At 36.3% G+C, this 16,151-nt stretch overlaps 1 protein-coding gene across 1 annotated transcript; it reads right to left on the reverse strand.

Annotated features, from left to right (window-relative positions):
- Window positions 1–557: 557 nt before the first annotated feature.
- On the reverse strand, window positions 558–16,077 carry LOC128217640 (ataxin-7-like). Its single transcript, XM_052924918.1, has 11 exons — window positions 15,984–16,077; window positions 15,733–15,798; window positions 14,536–14,640; window positions 11,018–12,418; window positions 10,820–10,902; window positions 8,569–8,921; window positions 8,050–8,185; window positions 6,976–7,112; window positions 5,867–6,851; window positions 5,516–5,591; window positions 558–3,679 (listed from the first exon to the last, which is right to left on the reverse strand). Exons 1-11 carry the CDS (start codon window positions 16,069–16,071, stop codon window positions 3,258–3,260), a joined length of 3,852 nt encoding a protein of 1,283 aa, XP_052780878.1. The 5' UTR covers window positions 16,072–16,077; the 3' UTR covers window positions 558–3,257.
- Window positions 16,078–16,151: the final 74 nt, after the last annotated feature.

The following is a 16,151-nucleotide window of genomic DNA, read 5'->3' on the forward strand; positions in this document are numbered from 1 at the left end:
CTATTTTAAGTAATAGTGACCTTGACCATAGCCCCTCCCCACTCAAAAGCAATCCCAAGCTAGCTCTTCACATCAGCAACTTACACACCAAGTTTCATCAATATCTATCAATTCTAACTAGTTATTGAACAGAAACCAATGTTTGACGCCCGCCCGCCCGCCCAATGACAACCTCATTCTAATAACCCGGTTTTCGTTGAAAACCTGGTTAAAAATCATAAAGTTTCATGAATAATCGACCAAAAAAATATCCTATGTTCCAAAGATATTTGAAAGTTGACTTAGTGACCTAGATTTTACCCCCATGTGACCCACATTAACAAGCAGTCCAGATTTTATGAAGGGGGACATTCTGGCCAAGTTCGAACATCATCTTACCAACCTGTAGCACAATATGGTTCTAGACAGATCAAACATGTGATAGACAGAAGGAATGATGGATGGACAAACAAGGCCAAAACAATGTCCCCTCCCGAAGCCTTGAATCGACAGGTGATAATAACGGAGTACTTTTGTGATACTGGGGCCAGTAGGAACCTTAAAAGAAAGACTAGAAATCAATTTTACAATATTTATTTCTATGACAATTTTATTGTCGTAAATATCACAATAACAGTAAGAGTAGGTTAACATTACAGCAAAAGAATAATTGCAAAAATAGACCTAAGAATGCTCTGTTATATATCAAAGAAGGTAGAAATATCATGATTTTATCATGTAGAGCGAGGACAGATTTATATTGGTCAAAACAGGCTAACATACGAACACCATTTTGGAACACATTAATAAATACATGGCTAACAGATCTCCACATAACTTTATAAAACACGGGCATCTGTACAATTAATACATAAATAATGAATTTCCTAACAGCTTATTAACAAATTACATGTATGATACAAATCTACAAGGCATGGCGTTGCTCAAAGATAATCAGTAGTAGCCTACATTACTTGCTAACACAGACAGCAGTTTTTCAATGTATGGATATTATATGAGAAATGCACACCTTTGCAATTCCATAAATAAATAACAAATTCATATCGCTGGTATGTTTGTGGTACATGCATTTTCCCATTTGTAATGAATTATGTTCTCATTGTTTCAAACAAAATTGAAATGACTCGCATGTGTTACCAGTATTTAAATAAAATAAATTAACCAATTCACTGAGTTATTTAATTTCACATGCAAAACATGCAGCATTGTATATATATTATATATAAATAAGAAATACAACCACACCATGATTCCATTTGATTTTCATTCATATCATCCCTGACATTAAACTAATATCCAAATTCATGTAATATGGTTGAATCAGTTCATTTTGAGCAGCATTTCCCTTTCTGAGCTCTTGAGCGTCATTACACCCTTCACCAGACCTTCAACATTTAGTACAATTTTGACCGGTTCTTCGCATCTCATCTTTCAAATACATAACAATTTATTCAAAAGATATCCTCAAAAATTTACCGTATTTTTAATTGATTAACATGGCAATATATTGATTAAATTATGCTTCAGAAACAACCAGTGTTTACGTATTTGATTTGAAACATGACATGTGACTGGCTCAACAGTTACACAAACAACCAGTGTTAATAACTTAATTTGTAACATGACATATGCCTGGCATTACACTTACACAAACAACCAGTGTTCGCATATGTTATGGTAACATACCGTATGACTAACTACAGAGTTATGTTAGTCAATAACTCTGAAATTCAGTTGTAAACAATGATTGTCTCTCGTCTTGGTGAAGGATGGTGTATCAATGGTGCCTGTGATTTCTCTAGGTTAATTTGTTCTGTTAAACCACAACACAAGTAACTTGGCTGAATATAACTCCATTTTCAAAAAAAGACAACCCAAAATTTTTTTGTTGTTGAAATGGTATAATTCAATAATTATTAAAGACGGTGTTCATGGACTAACTACATATACTCATATTGTCGCAAACACCAGAAAAATGTCTTCAGGGCTTGCTATTAGCTAAAATTCTGAATTTTATATAGCAGATCTTGTTCATAAAATTGATGCTAAGCAACATTATTAAAGTACAGGCTTGTTCATCCAAAAGTCTAATTTCGATGGCTGCCAGAGGAACAAACTTTCATATACATACCTTGAATGGATTTGAGTAACGACCAAGATTACAAAGTGAGCATATTGCCAGCTCCAATGATAATTGATCTTTATTCTTTGAAAAACGGATCAGCTTAAAAATGATTGCTACTTCACCATGCTTTGATATGACTAGATCCCCCAAGGTCGAAGACTTTAAACCAAAAGTGAAAGCATTTAAGCACTGATACAAACACAATAGCATTTAATGTTTCAGATGTCATGCAATTAATATATCCCTAAATCAGAATTTTGTTTCACATGTAGAGTTATTAAAATTCAATAAAAAGATCAAAACTACTAAAACAATGTATTCAGTATTTTAGCATTATTTTTGGAATAAATACTATTTCAAGAGTTTAAAAGGTTATCTTAAAACTCAGATTCCCTGAAATAACAACACATGACAAAATATAGAGAATAAATATACATGTTGTATGTCACAGATATACTGACATGTGTATAAATAAACAAGGTACCCAGTATTATGCATTCAGTACAGATATTCATATCCAAAAATATAAAAGAAGTTTTTGTTTTGTACAGGGAGATAATTGAATCCCTAAGCAACATTTTTTTAAGTCCAAGACCTTGTGAATGCCTTAGTTATTTTATTTCAGCTAGTTTTCATCAAATGTATGCATATGATAAAATAATATTCAGTTTGTTTTCTATATTTTAGGAGCCTTACTGTTACCAGCTGTTTGCTTCAGACTCAAATGACTATATTCAGTCACAACTGTATCAAAGGCATTGCCATTAAACAGTGAAATAACTCAAAACTCATTGCTGGGGAAACAGATTGAGCATTACAGTGAACAACAAGTAGTGTGGAACTAGACTTACCCAGTACTCATTGTAATGCCAAAAAATAACATCTTACAAAATGGAACAAGATCTATCACAGGCACTTAAAGAAAACATTTTGATTGTTTTGTATTCTTTCATACACCCACAATGCCATTCTGCTTTATCAGTAGAAGGTTAACAAACCAATGCCTTTTAATACGTATTAAATATAGAATAATTGTGCGTAAGAATCAAGTACAATGCACAAATTATAATGATGTCATCAGTTTAAGCTAGCACATATTGATGACATCATCATAATATGTGCAGGTCCAGTGCTATGAAATCATGGAGTTGTTTGGTGAGCTATGAGTGGTAAGGTCCTGCTGCTGCATGTGTAGGCCTGATTTCTGTGAGTCTTCACCGGTAATATACAGAGTATGATGCTGGCCCGCCATCTCTCCACCGCCCCCGGCAAGATTGTTCTGGGTCACAAATGGTATTGTGATGGACATGGGCTGCATACCCAGCTTGTTCACATTCATTGTACCTGACTTTGGCAGGGCACTGTTCTTAATGTGTATCTGGCCGGGTAATACTGAGTTAGGGTTAGCAGACATCTGGTTAGCCGTGTGTGGGGTGTGGAAGGTAATGTTCTGTAGCTGACCTCCAGTCAACAGGCCCTGACCATGGGACATGGGTCCACGTCCTTGAGGCAGCACCGACTGGGCAACACCCTTAGTGGGAAATAAGCCCTGACCTGAAGCAGAAACAAGGGTTAAATAAGAGCAGTCAAAAACTGCCAAATCCCCCGCCAAATAACGTACAGAATCTCCTTGGCATTTTGACAGATGATACAAAGGGCAAAACATAGAAATTAAGTATGGGTTTTGCTACGAGGTAACCATTCATAATTTTAACTTTTGAATAAATCTCAACATTCATTCAGTGTTATCTATACTACTAAAAATACAAAAATACAAATAGTAAAATACTACTTAAAGCTTTAGTCTGCCAAAGCTATCAGATTGAATATAAGTGCACTGCACTTCACCTCAATCAGAAATTTGTGTACAAGTAAGTTTAAAGCCAATATCTTGAAGACTTTGAGAGTTGTGTTCCAGACAAAAAATAAGTATGGATATCAACAAAGGGTAAGAACAGAACTGCTAGAGTTATTGCTCCTTGGCTGGGCATTGCACTTTTCTTCAATGAGATCTGAATATGACTTTTAAAGTCAATACCTCAAAGACTTTGGGAGTATTGATCTGGACATAAATTATTTCAAATATGAAAATCAACAAAGGACAATTAATCAAGAAATACTGCAGTCATAGTTATGGTTCCTGATGCACTTCTCCTTAATATGATCTTTCTTTCTTTATAGATCAAAGTCCATGTATACATCAAAGGATTTCAGAGTTATGCTCCAGACAAATGCTTGATGAACGCGCGCATACACACACCTTACATTCTTATATCACTTTTTGGCAGGGGATAAAAAGCAACAATTGAGTTCAGCCCAGACAAACCTAAATACAAGGAATCTGACCAACCACTGTTTGAGTGTGAACTTGACCTTTGGAAAAAAATCTTGTTTGCAACACTTGGGCTTCCCTTGGTGAACATTTGTGTAAGTTTAAAAAAAAAAACAATACTAAACCACCCCAATCCCAATGCCTGAACGCGCCAGAATAAAAGGCATTTTGACTTATGAGGACAGACAACATCACATGGACAAAAGTACCACTAACATAAAATTAACAGTATTTGTGGTAGCTATGTCCAGCTAACGGCAAGCAGGCTTGACAAAAATGCTGGTATTTATGAAATGTATCAGGACAAAAAAGAGCATCGCAGCAAGAAAATGCCAATGCTCATCTAATTATTTTTTCAATTGACCAAGGCGTTTAATTCAAATATTAAGCCCAGAGTTCAAATTCAACAATTATTAAGCCCAGAGTTCACTTCTTCATACATAATTATGCACATTATGCCATTGACCAGTAAAACATGTTGAATGTTTAATGTATATTTCTTGAACGTTTTTATAAATGGCCAGGTCTAAAGGTAATGCAGGGATTTCCCTGATGCAGAAACTCTTGAGTCCAACACACAATTTTCAAGCTAGGGATGCTCATTTTGAACTTACTGTTCATCCCTGGGACTCCCAAAATAACACTCATTGAGTGTTTAACATTTTATGATATGCTTTTCTGCAGGTAAAAGAAATTTATCAGTGAGAAACCTCTGTTTATAAACATTTATATTCGAGATCAAAATGTCGGAAAATAGCTCAATGTTCATTATGTTTCTTGTTATCATATTTCTGACTTAATAAAGATTCTTGTAACTTGTAACATTTATATTTCATAAGTGGTATCTATATAAAAAATAGTTTTATGCAAAAATACCATCCCTTTGGAAATGATTTTGTGATTTTTGGTCTAATGTGCTGACATTATAGATTCAATAAACAATTTCAAAATTAGTGAAAATTAATTTAACTTCACTGAAATATCAGCATTAACCACCACAAAGTATATATTAAGAGTTATAATCATGCTAATATATTTAAGGATTATTTTTTGCTTACCTGCATGGTTTATTGTTTGGTTGGAGATGACTCCATTTGGCACGGTGGAAGTGGACACCATCGGACTGCTCATGTTCTGTCAAACAACAAGGGCACACATTGTAACTAATCAAAACCATAAGAAATTTACATGATGATTGATCTGTGATGCTTTCTTTAGGAATCAAGTCATTATATCTGACTTATTGCAAGCAGTTTTGTTAATGGATATAAAAAGTTTAACAACTTTAACTGTTTCATCATAATTAAAGCAATTACTCAAACTAAGGCATCTGTTATCTGAACAGCTTTGTTTTAAACCAAAATATATTGCAAAGCAATAGCATTATTATGCACTACCAGAGCACTTACAGTCCTGATAGTGTTGATGTATGTTGATGGTTGGCCCTGGACTGAGGCACCCGCCGACATCATGGGCTGGGTCATGGAGGTGGAGGTCAAGGTCACAGGTTGGAGAACAGCCCCTGGCTGGAGATTACTACTGTCTAGGAGCACAGCGTTAGGAGGGAGGCCAGTTATGAGCCCCCCTTTGCCCAGCTGGAGAGCCCGGATGTCGATGTTGTTGATGAACTTTGGCTGGTGAGAAACTGTCTTGTTGGATATCACACTGACTTGCTGAACTGCCTTACCAGAACCATCATCACTACTTCCTGATGGTATCTGATTGGGGTTAGCATTCTGTATATCAGCTTGGGAAATCTGTGAATTTGTAATATTCACTAATTGCCCATTAATTATCGCTTCTTGAGGTATACCTGTTACATAAAATCCCATATCTTTTATCACATTATTCTTTGCATGTTTGATATTGCCACTTGCAACCAGACTAGCACCTATCTGAGAGAGGGTGGCAGCACTGATGTTTACACTGGGTATTGCTATAGCAAACTGCTGCTGGTTGCCACCAGAGGTTTGTGAGAGGGCACCTACACTGCCCAGTATACTCGGGGTGGCTGTCACTATAGAAGCCCCTCCTATACTGGACTGAGCACTTGGATTGAGGGCACCAGCATTACCACTGCCACGACGCTTCTTTGCTGCTGATGCAGCATTTGTTAAAAAGCCTTGGGTGAGACCAACAGAAGTAATACTCTTACACTGGGCTATGGTGTCTTTTATTTTTGGTTTGCTGCTCGTGAAGGACTGTACAGTGCTGGAGGACTTGGGTTTCTGTTTTGACAAGACTTTGTTTGCTGTGACTGATGTTATGAGATTGGATCCCTGAACTAGTTGCTGCCCTAGAAGATTTCTCCCCGAGTCGAGGAAGCCAAATTCATACGGATCAGAACTGATCTGATCATTTTCTCGTGGTAGATTGGCCTCCACACAAAGCTTCCTGTAATAAAGACATTTTACATAATAAGTTTCTTAATGATATTAAGTTAATACTTTTAAAAGTACTTCTACTTTTTAAGGATAATGTTTGCTTTAAATTCATTTAATATAATTCATAATCCTACTTGGGTGGTGATGGATTGGCATGCTTATCCAGCATGTCCAGGAAGATGGCTCTCACATAGTCTGTTTTGCGACCGAATGTGTGACACCCAAATCTGCTCCCATAACTGTTGTGGTAGCGTGCACCAAATGAACATGCCTGAAAGATTGTGGAAACTCACGTAACACACATGTATGCTAACTACTGCAAACATAAGATCAAGTACAGCTATGTGTTCTTAACAACTTTAATAACAAAGCAAGGCTGGGAAAACAAGAATATCGCTGGAAGCGATGGATGCTCCCAATACGCAGAAATTGTAATACAATGTGCTGGTAGAGGGTAAATGGTTGGAGCAGTATTATTTACAAGTTGGGAAAATTCATAAAATGGAAATATATGGCAAGGTCTGAAAATATAAATTTTGAAGCAAATATCAAAAATATGGTCCAGACACACTCTGATTTTCAAAAACTGATCAGATAAGGGCAGTTTCAGGGGATATAACTTATGCAGGACAGGAGTATGGTTCTAGGGTAATGCACTTATTACCTTCTATCTACATTTCAAGTTTAATTTCAATCAGTTTAGTATTTTCAAAGATATGGCCCTGACAAGTACCCATTTTTGAAAATTATCAGGTCAAGGGGAGATAACTTAAGAACATGCAGGGCAGGGTTCTTGTGCACTGCAATTTCTCTCATTCCATCTATCTATATACCAAGTTTTATTTCAATCCCAATAGTAGTTTTTAAGTTATTTTCTGGACAAGGGAGTGCCGGACTGATGGACAAAGCAGCAACTATCTCTCCCTTCAGGAAGCACAAATATTCAAAAGGAAGGATGTTGTTGAACTCTTTGATTTCCCTTGTACTCACCGTCAGCTGGGGCCACAGGAATGTTAGTTTGATGACAATGTTTCTTGTACACAGCCACATTCTGAACTACATAATCAGCTGTATAGTACTTAACTTGTCAAATGTGACAAGTACAACAACTCTTACAAGGTGTCAGAAAGATTGTACTAGCATCTTGAATTTGACAGACTAACTCTATTGTTGCTGATACTCCTATCTTAACTATGTGAGCTACTCACGGCTATAGGCCTTGGATGGTAGGTTGTATATGAGCTATCCTCCTCCTCCTCCCCTCCAATCCTCTCTCCCGGCCTACCAGTGGGAGACTGGAGCTCATCTTGTGATGATGGTGACCCGATACTGCTAAAACTTGTCCTGAAACAAATGCTCATTATAAATCATGAGTAACTCACACAATAACTACAATATACTTAAGGACAACAGTTCTGCATGGTTTGTTTTAATTCAAAATAGTTTATGCTTAAAAACAAATTATACCAATTTCAATAACAATTACAGCTTATTAGATGCTTTCCATTGGTTTAAAGATATATTTATTTGTGAAATCACTGTTTCAAACAGATGCTACAAGTTTTAACTAGACTATTCCAAACAATACTTCGTAGTTTTTTATTCTTTTCCTAATTATTTTTTTTTTTAGCTTAGACCAACGATAAAATACATTTAATTACCATGTTTGAAAAAGTAATGGCATTACACCAGTATATCTACAGAATAACTGTAGTACTCTTGTGTACCTGTGTGAAGAGATGCTGGCGGGTCTCTGGATAGGGGCAGGTTTCACTGTGGAGAACTGGGGCAAGGAGAGAGACTTGCCATCCCTTGTCAGGGCTTGGGCGATGTGGGCATTGGGCGTGGTAGCTGAAGCAAGGACTGAGGTTACACTGGTGGCCTTGCCCAGCGGTGTGACTATAGTGTGGGGCTGCTGACCCTTGCCAGATGCCTGCACGGCCTTGAGGGCAGCGGCTGCCTCCTTACTCTCATTTTTGGCTTTAATATACGCCTCTTTGGCGTCACGGTGCTCCTGTAAAAGCTCGTCAAACGGCAGACGCCGCCCCGTCACAGCACGTCGCAGGGAGAGGGCATGGGACTGTAAGAAATATTGAACAGAGAATATGTTTATTTCTTCATAGGAAATTATTAACTATGAACATTCAAAACACCATTGCCTTCTATTGTTGAAATGAAACAAAAACAACGTACTTAGATCATTTACATTTATGAATGATTACAATATGTCATATTTGGCTTTTATAATGCATGTACAAAAATTAAACTTGAAATGTGAAGAACTCAAAAGGAAACACTCTTAACTTCCATGCATGATAACTAAAAGAACCATTAAAATACTAAGAGTATACTCGTTTCAAATACTCCAAAAGTTTCTTTTCCTGAAATAAAAATCATGATTCAACTAGACACGCATCTCAAAAAAAGTGACAGGGAGATGTTTTGAGGCTGACAACGTTGTATGCAGTAGCTGTCTGTGTAAAATATCCTGATGTTAAAACATCCAGATATTAATATTATAACTTAAAAACCATGGAGACATTTACTTGTCACATGATAACCCAGAAGAAACAAATGAATGCTTGGAGGCATCGATTTATTCTTACCTATCATGATTTGGGACAAGACTGTTTCAATTGAGAATTACATGGCTGTTTTGAAAAAAATATGTCAGTCCACCCGCTACCTGCTGGTGACATTTTGGTTCAAAGACTTTCAACGTTGGGTATATAAAAATATTGTGGGAGTTTTGTCAAAGTAGTGCCAAGATAAAGAAAATATTTTTTATGGGATATTCTTAAACTGTGACATTGACCTTGAGCTTGCACACCTGGAGTTTGGGCTCTGCATGTTTTGTTAATGCAGTAAACATTTTACCCATCTTTAATGAAAATCCTTTCAGGGGTTCGCAAGATATGTAGGGGACATAAAATCTATCACTCGAGAAACCTTGGACCATGAACTGTGACCTTGAGCTTGTTTCCCTGTTATGTGGGTGCTGGGTATCTATATAGCTATATATTTTGTGAAAAAAGCAGTATTTTTATGGGATTCAGCTCTAATCAGATTTGTGTGTCACATCAAATACATGTATGCAGTCAAGTATTCTGCTAATTTAATAGTGAACATCATTAATTTTAAAAACAGTTTAAACAAAGCACCTGTTTCATCTGAAAATCTTCAATCTAATAATGTAGGAATAAGTGTGAGAAACACCCGAAACAATTTTCCCTGTTTCTCATGAAACAAATATATTGAAACATTATCATACATTAGCAGCATCTAGCCAAACCTATATATACGAAGGCAATGTCTACATTTACAGTTTGTCCTACTTTGAAAGCCAATGAGATTGCTGCATTACATTTTAAATTTGAAAAATATTTCCCATATTCTGCAATTCGTCCCTGATATGAACTCCGATACAGAGAAAATACAGTGATATTTGGCCTACGTGACTTTTCTAGAAAGTAGGCGGAGCCTGTATTGTTTACTGTAAAATGTTGATGCTTTCCATAATACGGGCATTCTAAAGTGGCCGACCCCTAGATTTGCAACCAAAATTAATCAACAACATATCTTGTGTGTTTATTAAATTTTGCAACCAAAATTAATCAACAACATATCTTGTGTGTTTATTAAAACGATATTTTAACATGAAAACAAAACAACTGTTAATTAAACATCGATGATTGCCGCACCAGACATCACGTGACATCAAAGAACCAGTGCTGCGCGACTAGATTATTTCCCTGGCTTGTCAATCAATTTTAGGGTGGAGTCGGCATTTGTCAGTCAACGTTTAGCCGGGTGTGCGGACGTGACAAACTGTAAGCAAGTTATCTTTCATATTTTTAAAAATACGGAACAAATTGCTGCGCTCGCCTTCGGCTCGCTTGCAATATATTCTGTATTTTTAAAAATATGAAAGATAACTAATACGTATTGAGACCAGGCATCTGAGCTTGATAATCATACCTTGCATGTGAGAGAGCGAGTACAAGCTTTGCCAGTTTCGGACACCACTACTCCACAGTGCTTGTTCGGATCATACTCCCGGTCTGAAAACAAATACAAACTTTTTAATTTCAAAACACAAAAAATAAACAGTCAAAAGGCTTACTATAATGTTGTATGAATAATATTGCACAAAAAAAATACATGAAAATGTCTCACCTTTGAGTGGAATAATTTTGTCTGGCTTCTTTATCATCTGGAACTTCTCAATTGCTTCCGTGTTGACAGCTGGCACATTAGTGTCTCCAGGAGGTGGCTGGGTGCTGGGTGTCCCCCCTGAACTTGCCTTGAACACTGCAGCAGCACCTGGGCTCAGCTTAGAGCCTGGCTTGGTAAGCCCAGTTCCAATGATGGGCTTTACCATGCTGCTGATTTTTGCTGATGGTGACTTGAAAGAATTGTTTAGTTTTCCTGCTAGATTGTTTGTAGACTTGGGTGGACTAGATAATAGTGGACTGAGACTTTTAAAGCCACCAGCATTACCAGAGTTTACAGCAGACTTAACTATATCACTGATTGTGCTCTCCATGTTGCTGTTATTCGACACAATACTTGGTTTACTATCACTTATTGAGCTGGTGTGTTTGGCAACATTATTATTAATTGTCAGATTGCTTAATGATGCACTACCCTCAGAAGATACAGTATTCAACACACCAGTGCTTGTAAAGTTAACACGTATGGACCCCATAGGCAAATTAGGACGACCAATACTGTTAAACTTAAAGCTAGATGTTGAGTTATTCATCACACTGGTCACATTAGTGGCAGTAGTTGTCAGTGTCGCCATGGTGACAGTGTTTGTGGTAATGGTTGTGGACGATGTTGCCAAGGCAACCAACCCGCCAGGCTCCGGCTCAGGTTCAGGTACAGGAGACATGGGCTCCAATATGGAACTCACTGCACTGTTTATCTCTGAGGCTTGTGCTGTGTCCATCTCCATATATGAGTCAGACACTTCCAGAGCAGGAGTAAGTTCAGGTATAGGTGAAGGTGGTTCTTCTTTAATATCAGGTTCCTGAATATCAGTTATCACTGGCATTGATTTTGGGGGGGACTTGGAATCTCTTAATGACCCATTAGTCAAGGAAGTCCGAGCATTGCCATTAAATTCTCTTTGCTTTTTCATTGCAAGGGTGTCTGGCATTCGCTCCACTTTCACAACAGGAGAAGGGCTTTTGCTAATGAGATGACTGTTCTTCACTGTTTCAGTGTCAATTATAGCCCCCACTGTCGCGGCAGTATCAAACGACGGTGGAGGCTCCATTACACTAGATTTGGTAGAAACTTGCTGTTTCACATCTTTAAGATTTGGTTCTACATCAGCCCCTGAGTTTGTAATGTCTTTGTGAGGTTTCAGTGGTAAGGTCGTTGAGTGGCCATGCCGGTGTAATTTACTTGATGAACTGTGAGATTTTGAATAAGATGATCTAGAATGAGATTTTGTAGGGGAATGAGTTTTTGAATGAGATTTTGATGAAACAGAGTGCCGACTTGAAGACTGGTGTGTTTTTGATGAAGAATGCATTGAGAAACTACCCTTGCCTCCATGTCGAATTTCTGAAAAAGCAATGTCATTTTGAAAAACTGTGACTATGCATGGAAATCTTGCTAGTTATACCTCTTCTTCAGCGTTATCGATGGAAAATGAGCCTTTCTTTGATAACTAAGACATAATTTCACAAAAATAATGAAAATAAAGGAACTTGTTAATCATTACCATTTTTAAGAAGTAAGATTACTTTATTTAATTACAGTATCTAAATATGACATAATGCCATAATAAGCACACATATTCCAATGTTACTTGAAAATTTGCTTTTTTGTAAAAAATAAACTTTGCTATTTTTCAATTATTATTGTTGTTTTTTTTTCTTTTATTTCTTCACATTTAGAATATGACAGCCTTTCAACATATGACGAATTTCAATAAAGCAATCTATAATCGGTGTTGAAGTAATATTTGGAATGACCCCTTCAAACATTGAAAATACATTGTAAGACATTTCAAATTGTGTCATATATGCTACGTCAGAAGGCAAAATTTTACTTAAAATGAAGACTTAAAACAAAGATAACTTTTGTTTGACCACATGAAACAGACTATGCCGCTTTAAGAGCTCTGCCTTTGTTTTATTACTGGAGTTTGATAAGGTGATTAGTTTCATCAAACACTACGACACTGTTTCAAATACAATGTTTTGACAGTGCTCCATCAGACAGCTGTATTGTGGAAAGGTTTGTCAAAGTGTTTTCAGAAACTAAACTCTCTATCAAACTCTGGTAAAAAACTGAAGCATAAGCAGCGAAGACTGTGATATGTTTCATTTAAAATGGAGACGAAATAGTGAAGTGACCTTTGTTTGAAGTCTTCATTCAAAGCAAAATGTTGCCTTCCAACATAGCATTTATGACACAATTTATCACATGGTATAAACACTGTGTATATCTTCTCCAGGAATACAATAAAAAGAAATTATTTTGTTCCAGTGTAAGATCGTAAATATGTTTTAATAATTTCACCTTATGAAAACCTTAGTAGTTATTTCATTTGAGGCTATGCCACTTGCAAAATATAGCTTTTGGCGCTAGCTCAGTGATATATATATTATGATCTTGCACAGAAACAATTGTAAACCCTTTACATGTATGTTACATTTGTAACAGCAACCTTCAACAAGAGCTGTCACAGAGACAGCACGCTCGACTATTCCGCCGCTTTTCAATGTAAGGATTGAAAAGTTTTGGCGAAACATGCATGGATCACTGTTAGATCAGATTTCAATGCAATACATGGTGTGCTGAGATATAAAATATGCAAAATATTAACGAAAATTTCTAAGTCTAATAATAAAGGGCCATTATTTGCAAAATACAGTTATCTAACTTGGTTACTCAATTAAGTTGGGTGGTTGAATACCATTGTATAAAGTCTCAATGCAATACATCAAAAAGTTGCTGAGATATTATCCTATGTGTGCTAACATGCAAGACCTTAACCAGAATTTTTAAGTCGCATAATAAAGGGGCAAAAATTATATATTATAAAAGATAGGGTTATCTTACTTGATTAAATAAGAAGGTTAAATAGATGGGAGCCTGTGTGTAAAGTTTCAATGCAATACATGATGTATTCGCTGAGGTATTAACCTATGTGTGCTTACACGCAAAACCTTAACCAGAATTTCTAAGTCAAATAATAAAGGGCAATTATTTGCATTAAATGCAAACTAGAGTTAGCTAACTTGGTTAATTAAGTAGGTTGGATGGTTGAGTACCATTGTATAAAGCCTCAACGCAATACCTCAAGTACGGTAGTTGCTGAGATATGAACCTATGTGTGCTTACACGCAAAACCTTGACCAGAATTTCTAAGTCAAATAATAAAGGCCTATTATTTGCGTTATATTCAAATAATTGTTATCTAACTTCATTAATTTAGTATGTAAGATAGTTGGGAATACATATCCAAAGATTCAATGCAATAATTGATGTATTTACTGAGATAATGACTTAAAGGTGCTTACATGCAAAACCTTAACCAAGGTGTGACACCAACGCCAACGCCAGGGTGAGTAGTATAGCTCTCCTTATTCTTCAAATAGTCGAGCTAAAAACCCATGTCATTTTGGGTTAATAAAGGTAAACATTATTAATTATTAAAAACAATTGCTTACCAAGATGTGACTGAAGAGCTTGTGGTTTTAAAACTTGACCACATTTGTCACAGACAACCAGATAAAATTCATCCCTGGAGGGACAGAGGCCGAATAATGGCATATCTGAAAGGTAAAAACAGCAAGTTAAATATAAATACACCTCATACTTTTGTTTGGATTTATTAAGAATAGACCAATTTCTAATTTAGTAATTATCTAAGGCTGTTATTCTTTGACTCAATGTACACACTCTGTGCTCCTTTCTGCACTGCATACCAGCATTTACTCTGGGGGCACTTTTCCATGCATTCGTGAAATTAATAATTCTATTTTGTCTGATTCACTTCTTAATATCATGGTCTTTGAACAGAGAAACCGATACAAATATTGTCAGTCTGAGTGGAGTGTGGATGAATAACTAAAGGGATGTTTTTTAAAGGTTTGTTTAATTATGATCATGTAAAACTGAACTTTTCTGGTTGAAGTAATACTCTAAATGTTCATAGTATATGATGTGTTTCGATATGATATAACTACGTACAGCATATTTGATTGCTTGTCATGACAGGAATATATGACTATATGATAATGATAATCAGGGCTTCTAAAATTTTGAAATCTCAATCAGGGCCTGTCAACCTGGCACGATGTGCTCATGGAATAGCGACAATGGGTTTTCACTTGTTCTATTTTTGCAAATGTGGAACACACATGTGGTGTGCCCGCACAGAGTCATGGAATACCGGCCTAAAATTTCAGCAGATAAAAATGATTGATTTATGTCTTGCTCAATATTTTAAATGATTCCGAAATAATTAATTGTTCTTTGAACGCTCCAAAGCCTCGGAATCAATGTCCTTCAATAATGTATGAAACTTTAAGTGGATGGATAGTTTAAATAAAGCACACCTTTATACATCAAAGTATATATTTATCAAAATAATTAAGGCAAAAACTTCCAAGATATCGTTTTGCGGAAACCTGAATTTGCTAATAATAGTTTGCCTTGCAATTTAACACATCTTAATTCTTATTGCAGTGTTCGCTATCGGTCATTTTAAATCATTCCTTTCATTTGGCAAATCGACAATCAAACATATTAATTACAAACATTTTACTTCTCCTTATCTTTAATTTATTTTTAATTTTCACAGAATAAAATGTGTCAGGAACTTGACATAGTGGTGAAAATAATTGTTTTCTTATTGCAGATACCTTCAAATTTTAGCTTCATACTGTCTTCTTCTGCATTGCCTTTTTCTGTGTCAGTATCTTCATTGTCTGTAAACATATGCGAAGTGCATGACATGACATACATACAAAAAACTACCTTCATATCTGATTCAACTTTGAAATGACGGTTTCCACCGTGACAAACATGACCTACTTTAAAGGAATATGAGGAGACAAAATGACTATTCTGTTGAAAAGTAAGACTATGATTGGATATTGGACACTGCATTTACCGGATTCTACGTCGGGCATTACAGCATCAGCCCAGTCAGCCCATTGCTGCCCTGAAAATAGCGACGGACTGTCGTCCAGAGTCGCCATTTTAGTTTTCTATTTCTTTTCGGGATTAACCGAACGTGACGTCATTCTCGTGGATTTCCGCACCCATGGTCGCTTAAAAC

Source organism: Mya arenaria, chromosome 14, assembly GCF_026914265.1.
Source record: "Mya arenaria isolate MELC-2E11 chromosome 14, ASM2691426v1".
Lineage (NCBI taxonomy): Eukaryota > Metazoa > Mollusca > Bivalvia > Myida > Myidae > Mya > Mya arenaria.

Excerpts from the sequence above, each read along its gene's own strand:
- LOC128217640 (XM_052924918.1), bottom strand. The coding sequence starts at position 16,071 with ATGGCGACTCTGGACGACAGTCCGTCGCTATTTTCAGGGCAGCAATGG. Across the intron at positions 15,799-15,983 it reads AATGCCCGACGTAGAATCCG|ACAATGAAGATACTGACACA; the intron begins GTAAATGCAGTG and ends ATATGTTTACAG. Across the intron at positions 5,592-5,866 it reads ACATCAACACTATCAGGACT|AACATGAGCAGTCCGATGGT; the intron begins GTAAGTGCTCTG and ends GTTGTTTGACAG.